Raw genomic sequence first — 20,518 nt, forward strand, 5'->3', positions numbered from 1 at the left:
TTCTTTCATGGTCTACAACCAAGGCCTTCAATACCCAGAGGGTGATAGGAAGGACTACTGGATGTTTCTTGGAACTCTTGACATAGGTTGTTTTACCAGGTCTTAGGTCAGCTTGGAAATATATGGAGGTTCCTTGGACTGGAATCCCAAGGTATGTTAAAATGCCCCAGCCTTCTTGCTATTTCTAGATTAGATCAATAATGGATCCTCTAGCAAAACCACATTCTTAAGCTTGCCTTGGAGGGAGTGTGGGCATAGGCTCACATTTTAGTGCAATGTTAACCTGCATGGCGTTTTGGGGGAAAGCTTATTTAATGTATGGAGAGACAGAAAAGTCCTTTGAAAACATGGTTTGGTGAGGATGATTGAGATGTCCTAGCAAGCAAGCTTCATTATGAATAGATTGGTGACTAAAAATACCATGATCTCTAGGAAAATCCTGTAAATGCTATAGTATCTATGTCAAGGGAAAAAGGACGAACTGATTTACCCTTCAGACACAATGTGTGAATGTTTAAGGAATGTGGTAAGAGGTTTGGTTACTGTTATGCATTGGATGTGGTTTGAGTGTGTCTTCCAAAGTTTCACGTGCTGGAAGTTTGTGCTATAGTGTGGCATATTGAGGTAGTGGGACCTGTAAGAGGTGGGGCCTGATGGAAAGCAATTAAGTCATTGGTGGGTACAATCTTGGTACAGATTAATGCTGGTCTCAGAGCGTGAGTTAGTTGAGTGAGAGTGGAGTGTTATAAAGCAAGGCCACCCCATATGCTTGGTTTCTTCCGCATGCAGCCATTTCTGTTTCCCCTTCCACTTTCCCACCATGTTGGAATGCTGCTGAGAGAATCCTCACCAAAGGCTAAACCAGTGGGGTCACCCAATGGTGGCCTTTCAGCCTGCAAAACTGCAAGCTAAATAAACCTCTTTTCTTTATAAAATACTCAGCATTAGGTATTGTTAGAGCAACAGGAAATGGATTAATACAGTTACCTCAGACATGTTCATTCCTGGACCTTATTTAAGGCACAACAAATTCTGCAATGGACTTAAATGTAGGAGAAAAGCAGTAATGACTCTTGTCCTTTTTATCAATTCATTTTTAGAAAGACTTCAGATCTCTGGGCTTGGTCATTCTTACTCAAATGCACAACCTTACCTACCTCTCTCTGGAGGTTGATGTCTGCTCCTTGCAGAACCAGTTCCCTCACGCAGTCAATGTGGCCAGCATAGGAGGCCACCATGAGCAGTGTGGTGCCATGCTGGATGAAGGAGAGATAGATGAACAGTTAGGCCCTCGTTATGTCAGAGAGAGGGGTCCTGGAGAAGAGACCACAGAGATATCAGGTCTACTCAGAACAAATCCAAGTGCAAAATTTCCTACAGTGATAAAAGTGCCTCACAAATAATCCTACAACACAGACGATGGGAAAAGGCAAGGTGACAAATGCTGAGGTTGGAATTTTCAATTTATGAATTCACTTACTTCCATTACTTTCAGAAACAGAGTCCAAGGGAACCATAGTCATTGCATTTCAAGGCAGCAGTGATACAATACTCTAAACTTATTCACATTAAATTATTCCTAAGCCAAATGCAAAGAATGGTTAAATGGTACGAGTTTTCTGTACTAAGAATCATCTTAAATTTAAAAAAAAAATTATTTTAATTAAAAATTTAAAACTTGTATTTAGAAATCTTTAACTTCAAAATGATTCAGGTAAAGATGAATGAGCTGAGGCTACAGAATTGAAAATCAGGGGTTGTGGGCGCTAAGTCTCACTGTGTCACCAAACGACAGCGTAAGCTGGGGCAAGTTGCTTACACCATTGGGACCCATTTAGTTTATCTTAAATTGAGGGATCGGAAGGGGTGGTCATCAAGGTCTCTTCCAGCTATAAGATTTAAAGGCTTGGGAGCCATGGGTATAGTTTAGTGGGAGCGCATGTGCTTCAGAAAAAAAGAAAAGAAAAAGGTTTAAGGATTTGAGGTATAACATATGATATGCACCTGTCTGGATAAAATGGACTTTTATAGTTTAATTTACAATTGTTTTCATGGGCTTGAAACTGTAATAGTAACCACCACCTTTTCATATTTAGCAACCTGGCTCCCAGGAATGGATGACAAGGACAGTCTGCACAAGAGAAAAACTTATGAAGTATGCTTAGTGATTAAGTGAATTAAGTGAATTTTAGTCTTTGTGCTATTTCCATGTGTGGGAATCAATATGGTTGAGTGGTCACTGACAGTATGAACTTGGGCACATTATGAAACCTTTCAAAGTCTCATTCTATTCATCAGTAAAAAGGAGGAATATAAAGGTATCTAATTAAGTTAGTAAAGAAGATTATTTAGTCAATGAGGTTAGAATAGTATTGTCAGAGATATTAGTAAAATAAGTATTAGATAGTAACATAATATTATCATAAAAGTTCAATAAATGTTAGGTCATCACCTGGCTTTTGTTGACTTCTGTCAATGGCCATGCTAGTTTTGGGAAAATCTCTTTGACTTCAAATGGAAAGTACATTAGAGTCAAGAAAAGCTAAAGTCTTCATGGTAGTGCTCTGTGATACTGCTATCCCACGTGACCATACATGGCATTTGGATATGAGGCCTGTGAAAGGCTGTACCATCCATATTCAGTTGAACTCCTTCCTTTGTGATCATAGTGGCAAGTTTGGTATTACGAATTTTCCTTTTTTTAAAAAAATAATGTTATTGTATTTTTTATACATTTATTTTATTTATTTATTTTTATGGGGTGCTGAGGATCGAACCCAGTGCCTCACATATGTAGGCAAGCACTCTACCACTAAGCCACAACCCCAGCCTCCAACATCTTCTTGAATGTGAGGAATTTTTAATTTAGACAGAAGATAGAAAAACCCTTTACACTATATCTGAATGTGTTGCTCCAAAATTCATGTTGAAATCCAGGGCCCATTGTGGTGGTATTACGAGGTGGGGCTCTGGAGGAAGTGATTAAGTCGAGGGGATTTTGTCTTCATATGTACCCTTAAAAAAGAAGTTGAAGGGAGATCTTGTCCCTTTCCACTCGTGAGGAAGAGCAGTAAGTCACCATCTATAAGCAGAGACACCAGATCTGTTGGTGCCTTGACCTTGGATTTCCCAGCATCCAGAATTGTGAGCAATAAATTTCTGTTGCTTACAAATTACCCAGTCTTAAGTATTTTGTTGTAACATTCCAAATGGAGTAAGGCACTTAGTTTAAAGTCAACGTGACTAGATGAGCTACAAACTGGGGTTGTAGCTCAACCTCAATGGTAGAGTGCTTGCTCATCATGCATGAGACCCTAGGTTCCATCCCCAGTACCATCTCAAAGAAAAAAAAAAAAAAAGAAAGAAAAAAAGAAAAAAGAAAAAAGTCTTGTACAAGACAAGCTAGGAATATATCCTTTATATGAGAGGAGAGCCAATTTTTAAAAAAACATGGGTCACACTGGTCTCAAAATAAAAATTAATCATGATCTAGAGGAAGTATGAAGACTTAATTTTGATATTTGAAAAAGAATGAAAAATGTTAGGTTCATCTGTTTTAAAGAAAAAGAGGACTCAAACAAATAACAATATACTTCTTTGTAGATTGTATTTCAATTTTATATCATGGCCAACTGAGAAAAAGTCAGATTGGGACAATGGAGAAAGAGAATAAAGAGGTTTTATCATAAGTTACTCTAAAATATTTCACACATTTAACACCTATGAGCTTGATTGATTTTAATTCTCTTAAGATGAAGATTACTTCATTTCATTGACTCACGTTAAAATGCATTTTTAAAAAACCTAACTGGTTCTGAGCACAGCATATATAAATATATATAAATAAAGTGAAGTCCAAGATCAAAGACAATTAAATAAATACATTGATACATCTAAAAAGGCTAAAGGCTGTGGTAAATGTGTTAGAGAGATAAGCAAAGCAAAAAAAAAAAAATGTAAACATTATGTAAAGAAAACATTAATCTAGGAATCAAAGGTGAATAAGTGCAAGCAAACCAAAGTTTCTGGTGTACAGCAGGTGACCCAGAGAGAAAAAATATTTGTTTTTACAATGCTGTTTGTTGGAAAAGTCTGAACATCGTCCCTCTTCAGGTTAAGAACAATTCCAAAGAAAGCCATGTAGGCCTCTCCTTGCTTTCTTTCCTTTTCTTTTTTTTTTTAATTTTTTTTTTTAGTTGTGGATGGACCTTTATTAATTTATATGTGGTGCTGAGGATTGAACCCAGCACCTCACACATGCCATGCAAGTGCTCCACCACTGAGCCACAACCCAGCCCCCTCCCCCTGAAGGCTCTCACAGTTCTCTGAGGTGATCCTGGGCTGGGTCCCATAAGCCAGGGAATTACTAGCTTAGATATCAATCATCATAAGAAACTCTCCTGGAACCTGGCTCTGCTCAGATGGCCTGTGTAGGGGCCAGACGCCCAGGTAGTGACATTTCAAGAGGAACAAAAGCCTATACTATTTCCACGTATCTCCTGACTCTTGGTCACCACCAACCTGAGAGGCCCTTTCAAAATAACCCAATGTCTGACCTGACCACCCTTTAGACATGTTCCTTGGTTAAGGAATCATCTCTCTGGAAATCTGATGAAATGGCTTTTTACTTTTTATTTTGTAATGGCTTTTTAATTTTAAACAAGAAGAGGCAATCTACAAACCTATTAATATCTATTCATGGCAGCAAAATTTGTGGCCAAAATAGTTGCTGGCTACCCAATAGACAGGGACCGAGCATGAGCTCTGTTGGAAGGAAGGTGACAGCACAGATGATTTAGGGTGCCTGCAAGGGTCAGAGTGTGGGGTGCAGCAGGGTGGCCTTGAGAAGCCAAAGTCAGGAGGAAGTCATGGGGCATCTGAATAGGGATAATTTGAAGAAAAACAGAGAAAGTGGTCATCAAATTGGTTAGTGTTGAGACCACAATAACTGGCCTATCCCATAGGACTGGACAGTGTGGGGTAGGATCTGGATAGCGTGGGGTAGGAACTGGCCTGGCCAGTTCACAGATGCCCAGAACCCTGTATCAGCCTGGATTCTGGCAAGGAACAGATGGTACATTCAAATTAGGATAATTGGAAGGAAATTTAATAAAGAGACTATTTATAAAGCTGTGGCCTGGGTGCTGAGGCTAAAAAGAACAATGTAGTTCTGGAAGGTAGTAACAGTGGGAGTTCCGTGACCAGTTAGGCCAGAGGCACAAGGGGAAAGAGACTGGCTCCCAGGATGTAGACAGTGAGAACAACACTGCCAGACAGAACAGGGAGGGCGCTGGCTCCCAGCACTCTCTCCTCCCAGCCTCTGTTTCTTGCTGATGCTCCCATTGACTAAACCCAACCATAGGCCAGAGGGAAGGAGGGCGGTTCACATGGCTCAGACTCTGGACCACAGAGCCAGGTAGAAAAGGGTAGAGAGTGGATATGGAGGTGCCTACTGAAGCTCTCCTGCCTCGATGCCCAGTGGGCCAGCTGGAGCCAACGCTTGGGCTGGTGGTAGACTTCACTTACCAAGTTTGTGCAACAAAATGCAATGGCGCCCCCTGTTTGCAGGAAAACAATAAGGCTCCTTTGAAAACATTTTGATTCAAGTTCTAAAATCATCTTCTCATCTGAGGTTCTGCTTGTCTTGAGAAATGTAGAGAGGTCTTGCTGAGCACAGAGAAATCATGGCCTCTAGTGGAGGAGGGAAAGGGCTATCTAGATGGGATCTTCCAGTAGGCATAGTACCTATTTTTATTTACCCTTCTTAATTGACAATTAATGTGTCTTTTTTTTTATTTTTTCAGTGCTGGGGATTAAACCCACAGCCTTGTGCTTGCGAGGCAAGCACTCTACCAACTGAGCTATATCCCCAGCCCAATTAATGTCTGTTTGTTTACGAATGGTGAAGAAGTGATAGGAGGCTGGGCGGAGGCTTCAGTTTTTCAGTTTTCTTATCCTTGTAGAAAATCAACTCCCACATCCACGACAACCCATGTGTGCTCTAAATTATCTTTTTTTTTTTTTTTTTTTTAAGTGAATTCTTTCACTAAACAGTCTTTTCTTCTTAGGACTTGCCAATTCTGCTTCCTGCGAAGTGCCTCTCTCCCTATGGTGGCTGTCTTCCGTTTTGTTCATGCAAACTGTTTCCTTTCTGACTTTGCCTGTATGTTTTTAAGGTCACCACTATGCCCAGGACTTTGTGGAAAGGATAAAGCAAGCAAATACAGAAGCAAGTAAGTCAGCGTTGTAAAGGGAACTGTATTGGTGAGGTGCTGTCATGCCTCAGGGTGGCAAAGGGGCTCTGGGCATGCAGATACCGTGTCCCTCCTCGTACACTGTCTCTGCAGTCCACATCCACTCGACCGCTGTTCAACAGCAGCTTCAGCAGGGCCAGGTTTCCCCTCCTTGCTGCCCAGAATGCAGCATTAGCAAGTGGAGTTTCCTTCTGCAAGAGAAAAACAGAATCTTAAAATCAACGTTAGTTAGCATGACTGCTTTTACCCATGTAGATACTACCATTCAAAAGGGAGAATTTCTAGCTCTGTCATATCATTTGAAAGATTGCTCCCTGGGCAAAAAAAAAAAAAAAAAAAAAGATTGTACAATACTCGATTGTGGGATATACTTTATTTGATACCAGACATGAGCCACAAAGTTGTCTGCAAAGCACTGTTGTTGACAATATAGCACTATTAATACCCCAGTTCCCACTTTCCTGCCTCTGTTGTGTCTTTGTTTACACAATTTCCTCTTTGCTTGAAATGAACTTTCCCCCATCCTTCGGGGCCAAGGCTGTGTTCAAATGCCATTTCCTCTCTGTAACATTCCAAGTCTCTTCCCTGCTCAGCAGAGCACAAATTCTCCCCATTCTGACATCTCTCTGGAGTTTATTGGTACTCTTTCTGTGTTTTCAGTGCTTTCTGACTCCAGTTATCTGAATAAATGCCTCATTTTCCCTCTAATTTTCTCTGCTTCAGCTGGAACCTGCCAGAGGTTTCAGTTGAGAACAAGGAACCTCAGGGGGAAAAAAATGTTATATCAATTGTGTTTGTGTCCAAGTTACCCTTATTTTACTTAATAATGGTCCCAAAGTGCAAGAGTTGTGATTCTGGCAATTTTATTACAGTACTTTGTTGTAGTTGTCCTATTTTCTTATTAGTTTTATTGTTAATCTTTTGTTGTGCTGAATTTACAAATTAAACTGCCAGAGTATACATGTACAGGAAAACATACAGTGTTGGGGCTATTTGTGGTTTTAGGCATCTACTAGGGGTCTTGGGAAGCATTCCCTGTGGATCAAGGGGGACTAGTGTACTGTATAAAATAAAACAAGTTGTGATGTTAGAAAGAAAATGCCAATAATTCCAGCTATCAAGCAAGCTATCTAAAAGGATGGCACAGGGACAGCAGAGTGATGACAGCATTTGTTGGTGCGAAGATTTCATTTCAGAAGTCCTTCAGCACATGCACCACCCTGGCTCTTGGGCATACCTGGATGAGAAGGGCAAGCTGCAGGGTGATAACCAGATCACAGACATACTTTGAATAATTTCCTCCTGGCTCATTTAGGAGGGGAAAAAGAGAAACACTTCACATTCCAGGCTAACAGTCTGCCTGCCTGGGTATACATTTTTGCTGTCCTGGAGTTTTTAAGCCAAATCGCAGCCACGGCCTTGACACCCAGAGCTCGCTGCATTTGCACCAGGCCGAGCCTCGCTTGTCATAGTTGTTAGTAAAAAGGTGAAGCAACGGCAAGGCAGGCCTGAGCTGTACCACAAATCATTCATGAAATACAACACAAGGCCAACATGAAGCCTGGGAGGTGAATTAGAAAGAGAATTGAGTGTGCACCATGGAACAGTTCTACTGGTGTTTCCCGAAATGTGAAAACATGAGAGGGAAATTGAAATTCATTTCAGTGACTCTGTGGTTCTATTTTTGCCTCAAATACCTTTGATAAACCATCTCCACACAGCCAGTGTCTATTGTTCTAAGGAGTTCTCCAGCCAGGGCTTTCTCATCTCTAGGATAGTCTTGGGGATCCACTCCTGCTGGGCTGGCATCTGTTTTCCCATAAGATTCTAGAAACTGAGCTTTGTGAAAAGTTACAACTAGTTCGTTCTCCCTCAAGGGCTCGAGTTATTGAGGCAGAGGCATGGCAGCAGAGTTGATTCGGGGTTAGAAGGAGCTATGTCCAAATCCAGACGGCTTTCCTAAGTCTGTGACGTTGGGCAAGTTACTTAACTTCTATAGGCCCCAGTAAAATGGGGATAATAATAATAAAGTACCTCTGTCATGTACTGTTGGAGGATTAAATGAGACAAAACACATAAACACACTTAGATAGTACACACTCAAGAAATGGTAGTTATAAAAGCACAGTCCTCACAAGGACTGGTCAAGGTGATACATTTACTTGGTTACTAGCACGTGGACTGGCCAGGGGCTAGGACCAGAGGTATATATCAACTTTGATCTCTGTCCACAGGGCTTTATGACCTAATGAGAAGATAAGTCATGTCGATGCGCATCGTAAGTTATCATAGGCACCAAAGGAGAAATGCAGCAGCTTGTGATAACAGCACAAACCAGAGATGACCAGTTCTATCTGAGAGGGCGCCAGGGATGGTTTCAAACAGAAGAAAGTCTTGCGATGAGCTCTGAAGGCTAGGTGGGGACCTGGGTGCACAAAGGGTACAAGAGCATCCCAGGCAAGGGGGTGGGAAGGCATGACAAGGAGGCTTGTGCCAGCTTCCTGGGGACTGCCACACACTCTGCAGGGATGGAGTGAAGGGTGTGAGGGAGAGAGGGCACAACTTGAAAGCAGGCAAGGACCAGCACAAATTTTGGAGATTCTGTGGTACCATGCCACTGAAGTTGGACTTTATCCTGGTGGGTTCTGGGGGTCAGGGAAGCATTTGTGAGAGATACCATCAGTTTTGTGTTTCAGGAACTGGGGTTTGCAGCCAGACTGACCTTGGTGTCTACAGAGTTAGGAGACACTGGCATGCATGCAGCCAGAGATACAAGGGCCCGGACAGAGCAGTGACAGTGGGAGTGGGAGGGTGAGGCAGACTGGGGACATTTTACAGAACTCAGTGGAATGGTCTTGGTTTGTGAACGTGTGTGCAGGAGAGGAGGGATAAGGAGAGTGAACTGAGTCCCAGGTGTCTGGTTTCAGTGCCTGGCTGACTATGGCACCACTCATGGAAGTCAGCAAAGTCAGGTTTTAGGAAAAAGTGAAGGGCTCGGCTTTGAACGTGCTGACTTCCAAGTTCCTATGGGGAAATGTCTAACAAAGAAATGGGGACATGGTCCCATGGCACTGTGGCCACACATTTACTGGGGGGTCAAGGATCTTGAGCTGATGCTTACGACGTGCTCATGCAGTACCACGTGGCATATCCTCTGCAGAGACTGCCTCATTTAATCCTCACCATAGCTCAGGGAAGCAGGTACGATTACTGTCCCATTTTGCAGGTAAGGTAGGTGAGAAATGGCGAGTCAGGCTTCAGCGCCAGGCAGTCTGCTGCCTGGGGCTGCCTTGTTAATCATCACCCTGTGTTGCCTCCCATAAATTCTGTAGAGAGCAAATGGCCTCTGATGCCCTCCTTCCTGTCCTCCATTCCAAGCTCCTCTCCTGCCAGGATGGAAAGTCCCCCAACTTTCCTTCTATTTGGGGTCTAGGCAAATCACATTCCCTGGATAACTGCCCAGTCTTCTCTGGATACAAAATGCACATAATTATAAATGGTCTAGAGGGACAGGGGCAAGTCCTTTAGCCTTTACAGAAGATGCCTCCTCTCCTCAGTGCCCCCACCCCACCTGTCAATCTTGGACTTACCAACTTCCACAAATCTCCTTTCTTTCTCTAGAGATTTGCCTATTCTGGATGTATATGATTTTAACCAGTCTTTATACTTGGTCTTGAGTTCTGAGTTTGGAAATGCGAGGGTTGTGGGGGCCTATATCAAAGGCAGAAATGCCCAGGACAGAGTACTTACTCTTTCTCTTCAGTTTCCTATTGTTCGAGTATATAACACAACCCTGGGTTTAGGTTTAATGCTTATTAAGCATTCTGAAAATTTCAAATACTTAGTACAAAGTGGAACAATGGATTAGACTAGCCAATGACATCTCAAAAACTCCTTCAGCACAGGGCTTCCGCATCCATTCTTGCATCCATATTTTGTATAACCTCTAACATCTCAGAAATCCATTTATTTAATAAAGCTGATATTCTCTTGATTAATGAGTATGCAATTGAAGGCCACATTACTCTAAACCCTTAAAACAAATAGCTGAATCTCTATCCCCACTTAGCTTTTAAACAGAATTCCAGTTCTGTTTTACCTTCTTAGTAGTGCCTTCCATACGAGTAACAATTTCTCATAATAATTTCCAATACATTTCTATAAAAAATAAATTAATTAATAAAGAAGCCTATGTAGGTGAAAGTGCTTAGCACTTTTCAGAGCATGCCATTTTGATTCTTTTGATCTTTACAATAAAGGCCAGTGAGCCTTCCTCAGGTTTGCTGGTTGAAAATTTTCAGTAATGGCCATGACAGCCAAAGCTGAGATTCTGTTCTATATCAGGCACTGTGCGAAACTTTTTAACTGCTTTAGCTCACTTATTTTCCCCGAACAGCTCCATGAGGCTGGTAGTATAATAATTCTCATTTCATGACGAGGAAACTGAGGCACAGAATAAATTATTCAGGGTCACACAGTGAGGAAGTAAGTCAGCCAGATTCAAACGCAAGTCTGTTTGGGTGCAGAGAGTTTTAAAGTTTGCCTCACACACCCTGAGAAGTTGAGTGTAAAGCTTCACTTCTGCCAAAATGTTCTTCCTCGGCACATCCCATCACCTAGCCTTTACTGCCAGAATTTTGACTAATATGTTGCTCTTTACACACAACTAGAAATGAAGCATGGGAAGGAAGGGGAGTAGACACACAGAAGGGAAACTGTGATTTATACAGAATTGGAATTCCGATCAAAAGTCACGTGGGGGCACACATTTTTAAAGTAGTGGTTTAAAAAAGGGTTTAGAGTAATGTGGGCTTCAATTGCACACTTGTTCATTTAATCAAGAGAATAGTGAATAAATGGATTTCTGGGCCGTTAGAGGTTATATAAAATAAGGATGCAACAATGGATGCAGAAGTCCTGTGCTGAAGGATGTTTCTGAGATGTCATTGGCTAGTCTACCCATTATTTGAAATTTTAAAAATGCTTAATAAACAGTAAGCCTAAACCCAGGGTTGCATTATTATACTTGAACAATAGGAAACTGAAGAGAAAGAGTAAGTCTCTAAGGCATTAGAGGTAGGCCTTAGAGATAGGCCCCCACAACCCTAGCATTTCCAAACTCAGAACTCAAGACCTGCTTCAAAAAGACTGGTTAAAATCATATATATCCAGAATAGGCAAATCTCTAGAGAAAGAAAGTAGATTAGCAGTTGTCTAAAGGTAGGAAGTTTGGGATAACAGTGACAGCTAACGGTTGTCAGTTTACCTTTGAGTGTGATTAAAATGTTCTAAAATTGTGCTGATGGTTGCACAATTCTGAATTTACTACAAATCATTGACACGAATACTTTAAATGGACAAATTAGATAGTACGTGATTTACAAAAGCTGCTAAAGAAGAATATGGATTTGTTCATTTATTTTCCTATGGCTCATCTAAATGATTTAACCTGATCAATGAAGTGGAGTTGATTATAATTTATACACTGTCAGGACAGGAATGAAGCATACAGGTTCCTGTATTTCCAGCCCAGGCATGGCTGGCTCCTGCCACTACCATGACACCAGGTAGTGAGATGCTTTCCTTTATTGGCTAAGAAGAGCTCAAGAAAGACCCGGATGCTTCTGTTTATCTGGTAATGGTCCTTGCCTCTGATGGTAACCCCTCCCCCTCCCCAGTGGTGTTAGACTTTTAGCACCTGCAGCCCTGAAGAGCAACTTCAGCTTGAGTAGTCGAAATAGCTGTTACAAAACTGAGAGTCAATATACTGAAATCCATGAACTTTATTACACAAAAAGGCTCAGACTTGCACTCTGAGTTTTGCTTTTGGTTAAAAGAATAAATTCTAACACACAGATATCTATTTCCTCAACTGGAATGAATCAGGAGTTGCCAACTGTGAAAGTAAGATTACTGGAGGCAAACTGGAGAAGAGACTGCTAAGAGGACTGGGGATGAAGCTCAGAGTGCTGGTGTACAACGAAAGAGAAGGTTGTGGTGCCACAGGGTGCGGTGGCACATGCCTGCAATCCAGGTGGCTTGGGAGGCTGAGGCAGGAGGATCTCGAGTTCAAAGCCAGTCTCAGTAATTTAGGGAGGCCCTAAGCAACTTAGCAAGATCCTGTTTGAAAATTAAAGGGCTAGGGATGTGGCTCAGTTGTTAAGTGCCCCTGGGTTCAATTCCTGGTACCCCCCTCCCCCCAAAAAAAGTCAAAACAAATAGATGTAGAAAGGAGAAGGGCCCCTGGGGTTCAGATGCAAATGGCCCCACCTATGGTGCTTCTTAATCAAGAAGAGCCTGAGTGATTTGTAATGCTGTTTATTCTCCCACAGACTCATCCAATAACGCTGGGTCATTTAACAGGTAGGCTTTGGAGACTCAGAGCCAGGGGCTTCGAAGCCTTTGGGGAGGTGGATGACTATGCAAATAAAAAGTTAATCCATGGCTCCCAAATAAAAGTTAGTAAATACTCAATTAAATAGCAATAAAATAGGACATCTCCTTAACTTTATTAATAGCTAAATTTAGTATTCGTTAAATATTGATGACACGTGAAAATAATTTGTTGGTCTGATTTTTCTCACTACGTAAGAACTACTGACCATAGATGACAATTGCAGAAAAGTCGTGGTCTAAAGATAAATTAAATGAGTTATTCATAGCTAAATTGTTTTAAAAGCAATATTATGAAGTTCCCTTCAAAATTTTTATAATAAAAGTCTCTCTATATTGTGCTCTGTGGATGCATTTTAATATGTGTGATATGATGAGAGTGGTGGAGAGAGTGTAAGTCCTAGACTGGCCAGAGACGGGTCCTCCCCCTGCAGACCTTCCCTCCGTGCCTTCTGGAACTCCACTCCATGGTAAATCAATGCCTCTTTTTCCTTAACACAGCACAGAGTGCTCCTCTCTGCCTCAGCTTCCCCAGCACCCCTTCCTGGTGGAACAGGGCCCTCTCCCACACCAGCACTGGGTAGGAAACAGACCTACCCGGCTTCCAGACCTCTGCCCCTCCATTCAATCTCTGCTCCTTCAAAAGTCAGGCCATCCCACCTCTCATCCTCCATCCCGCCTCACCTGGTAGTTGTCACATAATCATTTTTCTTCCTTCACTGAAAAGTCAGGTGTGAAGCTGGGCAGCTGCCTTTCTACCCACCCCAAATCCTGACTTCATCCTGGCCTTCGCTTTGTAAGACACCAGTGTTCGACTTCATCTCCTTTCCTTTAATTCCAATGGGACAGGCCCCCACTTTCCCAGCCAATCCCTCCAGCTAAGGGACCTCTGCTGGGTTGCTTGCCCCTCCACCCCCTGAGGAATTCAGTCACTCAGCCTGCTCCTCCCTCTACTCCAAGCCTTCTGGCACACCCTGTCATCATTTGAAAAGGTTTTTTTATTGAGAGAGAACTCACACAGCATACAATCCGTCTTTTCAAAGCATACAAGTTGGTGGGTTTGGGTATATTCATGAGGCTGTGCAACCATCACCACTATCTAGTCTAGATATCTCATCACCCCCAAAAGAAACCTCACACCCATTAGCAATCACTTCCCATCTCCTCTCCCCCAGTCCCCAGCCAACCACTAACCTCCTTTCTGTCTGTATGGATTTGCCTATTTTGAACATCTCATATAACTGGAATCATATAGTAAGTGGTCTTCCTTCACTTTACAGACTGTTTTCAGGGTTCATTTATGTTGTAGCGTGTATTTGTGCTTCATTCCTTTTTATGGGTGAATGACATTTCATGGTATGGATAGACCTTGTTTGTATCCCCCTCCAAATTTGTATGTTGAAGCCCTAACTCCCAATGTCTTGAGGGCATGATCCCTGTCCCACTCAGTCCAGAAGGCAGGGCATCAAACCCAGACAGCATTACTCTCCACCCTTAAAATCTAATGGCTTTTGCCATGCTAGGTTTTACACTTGCTTGGAACCCATCACCCCTTTCTTTCTCTCAGTTCCCCTTTCTGGAGTGGAATTGTCTGTCCTATGCCTGTCTCAACATTGTATTTTGCAAGCACATAATTTGTTTGCTTTTACAGGCTCATGACTGGAGGAAAATCTGCTTCAGGATGAATCAATCATACCTCAAGTGTCACCCATATCTGATTGATATGATATTTAGATGAGACTTGGACTTTATTTGTTGGAACAGATAAAGGCTTTGGGGCTGTTGAGATTGAATAAATATATTTTGCATGCAAAAAGGACATAATTAAGCCAAGCCATGGAATCACCCTAGGTGCCCACCAACAGATGAATGGATAAAGAAAATATAGTATATACACACAATGCAGTATTATGTTATTTTCAGGAAAAATGGATGAAAGTGAAGAATATTATGTTAAGTGAAATAAGCCAGACTCAGAGAGACAAGTATTACAGGCTTTCTCTCATATGTAAAAACTAGAAAGAAAATAAAGAAGACCTGAAAGTAGAAGAGGGTCAATTAGAATGGGAAGGAGGATGAGAGAGGAGAGGGCTCAAGGGCATAGAAGGGAGGACAGATATGATCAGAGCATGAAATAGCTCTGCCTGGAAATGTCACAGTGAAACCCATTAATTTATACAATTAATTATAATAAATAAGTATAGCCCAGAGAAAAAAATAAAGGGACATAAATCTTGGAGGTCAGGGAATGTTTATGGATTGAAACTTTATATCCACCTGAGATAGGGATTTAGGATAAAGAGAAATACTGAATCTTAAAGGACATGCCCACAAGCCACTTAGATGCAGAAAGCACAGATGTAAATCTCGAGCAACATGCACTGCGCTCATATCCTTGTGAAATGAGGGAAATACACAAGTGCAGAGAAAACTGGCATGAAATTGTTCAGGTCCACCCTGGCTCCACCTTCAGACCTTGGACACTGAAGCAGTCCTTCTATAAATATTGGACTCCAGTCCCAGGCAGGGCTGCTTTTCCCTTGAAAGTGTATCTACCTTCCTAAATAAATCTCTATGTCTTTGTTTGGCTCATGCTGAAATTCAAGTATGTCAAGAATCCAGCTGGTCCTGAGTTGAGTTCCTGGTCTCCTCTGGCAACTCCTCAGATTCTTCTCTAGAGGTATCTGTTCTCCTGTAACACTCCTAAATGCCAATGTGATGGCATTAGGAGGGAGGGTCTTTGGGAGTTAATTACATTTCCATGAGTCATAAGGGTGGAGCCCCCATGATAGGATTATTCCCTTAGAGGAAGAGAGATACCTGAGTTTTGTCTCTCAATCATATTAAGAAGCAGGAGAGCAGGTAGTAATCCGCAAGCCAGCAAAAGATCCACACCAGATATCAAATCTGCAGGAAACTTGATCTTGAACTTTAGCCTATAGCATCATGAGAAATATTTGTTTCAGTTCACCCAACCTATGCTCTTTACAGTACATATGCCATCAGTTGATGGACATTTGGATTGTTTCCACTTTTTGATTATTATGAATAATGTGGTTATGCATATGTGTACAAGTTTTTGTATGAACATGTTTTTATTTTTCCTGTGTATATAACTAGCATTGGAATTACTGGGTCATTTGTAACTCTGCTTTAAACTTAGGAGAACAGATTGACTATCTTTTTAAATTTTTCTTTTAATGACTGCATTATTTTATATTTCCTACCAGTAATGTAGGAGGGTTCCAATTTCTCCACATCCTTGCCAACACTTGTCATTGTCTGTCTTGCCGATTAGTCATCCTAGTGGGGGTAAAGTAGTGTCTCATTATGGTTTATATATGCATCTCCCTGATGGTTAATGATGTTGAGCATCTTTTTAATGCTTGTTGGCCATCTGCACATTTTATTGGGAGAAATGTCTATTCAGATCCTTGTCCATTCCAAATTATCTTTTTACTGTTGAGTTGTCTATCATCATTTGAAGATGTTCAAGTTTCTACCATCGTAAAGCAAATAAAACCTTCATCAATTTTGGACCCCCACTGTAATCAATGCCTTTTTAAAAAAATTTTCCACTTTTTGCATGATGTCTTGAAAATGTTCCCTACACTTGAGGTTTCTACCCATTCTCTTTTCAAGCTGTTGCAATCTGGCTCCTGAAAGTAGCATTTCTGAAACTGCTCTTGGCAAGGTCATGGGTGGTTGTTCTGTTACTTTTGTATTCTTAGCTTGATTTCACTGTGGTCTTTAACACTAAGATCCTCATCTTTATTTAAAGACTAAAGATACCTGGTTTAAGTGAGAGCATGCTTCTGATTTTTCTCACCCATCTCTGGCTGCAGTTTCTCAGTTTTCTCAGCGGGTTTCTCTTACTCTGCTCATTCTTAAATTTTGATCTTCAAGATTTTGTTTTCATTACCAGGTAATCACTTCATTCCCATGAGTTCAATTACCCCTTAATGCTGCTGACTCTGAAATCTCATCTCCATCTGCTGCAAAGATTTTCTCCTGGGTTTCCAGTCAGCTAATCAACACCTCTGCTTGGATTCCCATCCGTCCTTAAACTTTGTCCCAAACCAAATGTTTCATTGTTTTGTGTGTGTGTGTGTGTGTGTGTGTGTGTGTGTGTGTGTGTGTTTTAACCCCTCCTGCCTTCTCTAGTCAGCCAATAACATCAATTACCGAATTAAACAAATTTTGAGTCATTCACATCTGTCAGCTTCCATCCTCCACGGGGAGACCAATCAGGAGGAGACCACAACAACCTTCTGATTGGTCTCCCAGTTCCATGCTCTTCTCTGCCGTAGCCAGTGATCTTTCTAACATGCAAATCTCGCCTTGTCATTCCTTTGCTTCCATGAGCTTTTGTTAGAGATGGGACTACAATGGCTTTGGAGTCAGACATTCCAGTTTCAGTCTCAACACAATGGACTTTACAGCTGCAAGACCTTGGGAGAGTTATTTAACTTCTCTATACCTTAGTTTCCTCATTTTTTAAAACAGCTGGGTCACAAAGAGCACCATGTCATAGGCCTTCCTGAAGACTGGTTCAGTCTGGCACATTTTAAGTGCTCAATCCACGTTAACAATTATATTTTTATTAAAACCCTATTTAAAAGGTTTGCCTCCATGCAAACCAATTAATCTCACTTTCATCCTCAAATATGGGGACTAAATGGGATGATTTTAATAAACTCTTATAAGACAAGACTCTTTTGGACACGGAAGCGTGGTTATCAATTGCAGCTTCTCTCAGTGCTGGACACTCAACTGCAGTGTTCAGAAAAAGTATTCTGGGGAGGAGGCAGCAGAGAGTGCAGGAGGACGCAGAGGTTCGGGTTCAAAGAATCCTGCAGCTGCAGGAAAGCGCTGACCGCCTGCTTCTTCCCCGCCTCCACCCGCGACCTGTTACCCCGGCGACAGTCACCACCGCCCAGCACAGACTCAACTGACCCGCAACCATAAGTGCCGAAAGCCTTTCTAACAAAGCAGACAAGCAAACCACAAACCCACGGGACGAGCCTCAGTCCCGCCTCTTCCTCCCTCGCCTGGCGGGCAGCGGGGGGACGCGGGGCAGCGCCCCACCCCACCTGCGGGCCCTGTGGCGGCTGCTCCGGAGGGCGCGGGGTGCAGGCTTCGCCGCCGCGGGGTCGGCTGCCGGTCGGGGCTCCCCCTCCCCGAGCCCGCGGCGCTCACCTTGAAGGACATCTTGCACATGTCCGCGACCGCCGGGCAAGAGCCCAAGCGCTTGGGCTCTGGCGCTGGGCTCTCCCTGGCCTTCCCTTCGCCCGCCGCGATCCGCAGAGGGGCGGCCCCCGCGGCGCCGCCGCGCGCTCCCGCCGTCCGGCCCCGCTGCCTCCGCTGCACACAGGGCTCCCGGGGCGGGCGGGCGCGCGGGGCGCGGAGGGCGGGGAGTCAGCGCGCCTCGTCCGCCCGCCCGGGGCCCCAGACGCGCTCCGCTCGCGCGCGCGCGCACTGCGCACAGGGTGCCGCGTTGACACTCTCCACGCTGCGCGTGCACACACAGACACGCATTCCAGACTCGGCGTGCACTGTGCACACTCCCTGCACTCTGGACACACGACACCCTCACACTCCTGTCCACGTACTCACACTCACACACACACACACACACACACACACACACACGCATACTCTCCCAGCTCTACACACTGAGCAGCCCCCATGTTCCACACGCACAGGGTCACACACAACTGTCCACACTCACGATCACACACCCACATTCCTTACACATCCACACTCTATGCATAATGCCAAAATGCACGCGCCACACACCCAGGTTCCACACACAAAACTCTCCACACTCAGGTTTACACACATACACATCAGCAGTCTGACAGACATACACATTACTTTCCAACTCCACATACATTGTGCACACTCTGCATATCCTTACCACAGAGAGATTCATACACACAACATTCTCCACATCACACTGCACATATGCAGTTCTTACACAATCTCTCTCTCTCTCTCTCTCTCTCTCTCTCTCTCTCTCACACACATACACACACACACACACACACACACACACACACATACACACATCCTGGAAAAGAGCCTGATGACTCTTACATCTTCATTAAAATTCAAATATTATAATGATGTAAATGAAGCACAAGAAAAAAATTCACTTACCATCCTATCACTATTTCAAATAGTTATTTAATTTTTATCTGTTTCAGTTTTATTCTCTTTTCTTTTTCTAAATTTCTAAGAATCTGATTTTTTTTTTTTTCCTTGTGCGGAAAAGACCTGGGAAACAAGTTTTTTGGTTTTGTTTTTGAAACAGAGTCTTGCTATGTTGCTCAGGCTGCTTTGGAACTCCTGGGCTCAAGTGATCCTCCTGTTGCAGCCTCTCCAGTAGCTGGGATCACAGGAGCATACCACCAGGTAATAAGCCTTCTTCAATATTTCAGTAAAAATTTGGAGTAGTGTAGAATGGTCCACTCCCTCATACATACTGCTGGCTGCCCATGGTTGGTTTGCAGGTATTAACAATGGGAGAATCATGTATGTTTTGTTCAAAATATAAGTATAGGAGGCAATAATAAACTTTTTCAGAAAACTCAAATGCTAAGGTTAAAAAAGTGAGTGTCTTGCCTGGTCAAGCTATAGGGACCCCCTTAGTCATTATCTCACTCATCTGTGCCTCCCACTTTCTAACTGAATTTGGAAAAAGTATTTAACATAAAAGTTAAAAAAATACTCATGAAAATTGAAGGGCTGAAAGGGATGGGGGTTGGGAGGAAGAGAGGGAAAAGGGAAAATACTGGGGGAGATATTGGCCAAATAATATTGTTACATTGTGTGCATGTGCAGATATATAAAGCAAATTCTACCATTATGTACAACTATAATGCACCAATAAAATATGGAAATTTAAAAAATACTTATGAAGATAAAAAGTTCTAAAATAGGACAAATAAAAATTAATGAAAATGCACTTGTTTATCCCATAAATTGTATTACTTTGGGTTTAAAGCAATTTTAAAATAAAAACATCCTGAACTTTTGTAGAAAATTTCAGATTTTAGGTCAAGAAAGACTCAAAACCTTTCCCTTGGGTATCTAGGATAAAACAATTTTAAAATTTCTATAAAACAATATTACCTAAGATCAAGCTTCAGAGGTTTTGCTTTTGTAGTTTTGATCAACAAAAGGAAGAAGGGAAAGAACTAATATTTTGAGTATTTTCTAGGTAACAAGTTTCTTTTTTAATGAAAATCCTGTAAGGTGAGTGTTATACCCATTGCACAGATAAAAAAAAAAAAAACTAATGTTCTGAGAGATGGAATAATTGACTAATGGCTGACAAACCGAAACCTTTAATTAATTCTATCTGGCTTCAAAGCCCCTTTCCTTTCTACTACCAAACTTGCTGCTTAAAGTTCTTTTTGGCAGTCTCTGGCCAGGGTGCTGACAGGATTCTTATTGGTCTCTGTGTGGGTCTCATACACAGGCCCACACAACTGGCTGATGGAATTTTTACCAATATCTAGGTGCCTAATACACCACCCCACAAACCTGGCTAAGCCCATCTTCATGAAAACAGCCCCCAAACAGAACAAAACCTTCTTGGTCACAACCAGGCAACTCTTTCTAAAATGGCTCACTTCAAAATTTAACAATGACCCACTGGGCCTAACAGGAAAGGAAATTGAAATGGTCCATTTTCCATATCCAAATAATTTCTCCCTCCTGCTACAGCACCCTCTCCTTATTATTCCTTCCTCTCACTCCTATGGCTCTCATCTCTCTCCTCTCTTCTGTCTGTCCTAAGTCAAATCCAGACCCACCCAGGGTACCATGCACAGCCGAAGGTCCCCTTGTCCCCTCCACCTTCT

General features: G+C 42.4%; 1 protein-coding gene across 1 annotated transcript in view; it reads right to left on the bottom strand.

Annotated features, from left to right (window-relative positions):
* Ankrd29 (ankyrin repeat domain 29) overlaps window positions 1–18,114 on the bottom strand; it is a 44,472-nt gene extending 26,358 nt beyond the window's left edge. Inside the window, exons 1-3 of the mRNA XM_047526929.1 lie at window positions 17,847–18,114; window positions 6,335–6,445; window positions 1,158–1,256 (exon numbers count right to left, since the gene is read on the bottom strand). Coding sequence (XP_047382885.1) covers window positions 1,158–1,256; window positions 6,335–6,445; window positions 17,847–17,867 — 231 coding nt within the window. The 5' untranslated portion in view covers window positions 17,868–18,114. The remainder of the gene's footprint in view (window positions 1–1,157; window positions 1,257–6,334; window positions 6,446–17,846) is intronic.
* Between the last annotated feature and the right edge of the window lie 2,404 nt (window positions 18,115–20,518).

This window comes from Sciurus carolinensis, chromosome 15, assembly GCF_902686445.1.
Source record: "Sciurus carolinensis chromosome 15, mSciCar1.2, whole genome shotgun sequence".
NCBI lineage: Eukaryota > Metazoa > Chordata > Mammalia > Rodentia > Sciuridae > Sciurus > Sciurus carolinensis.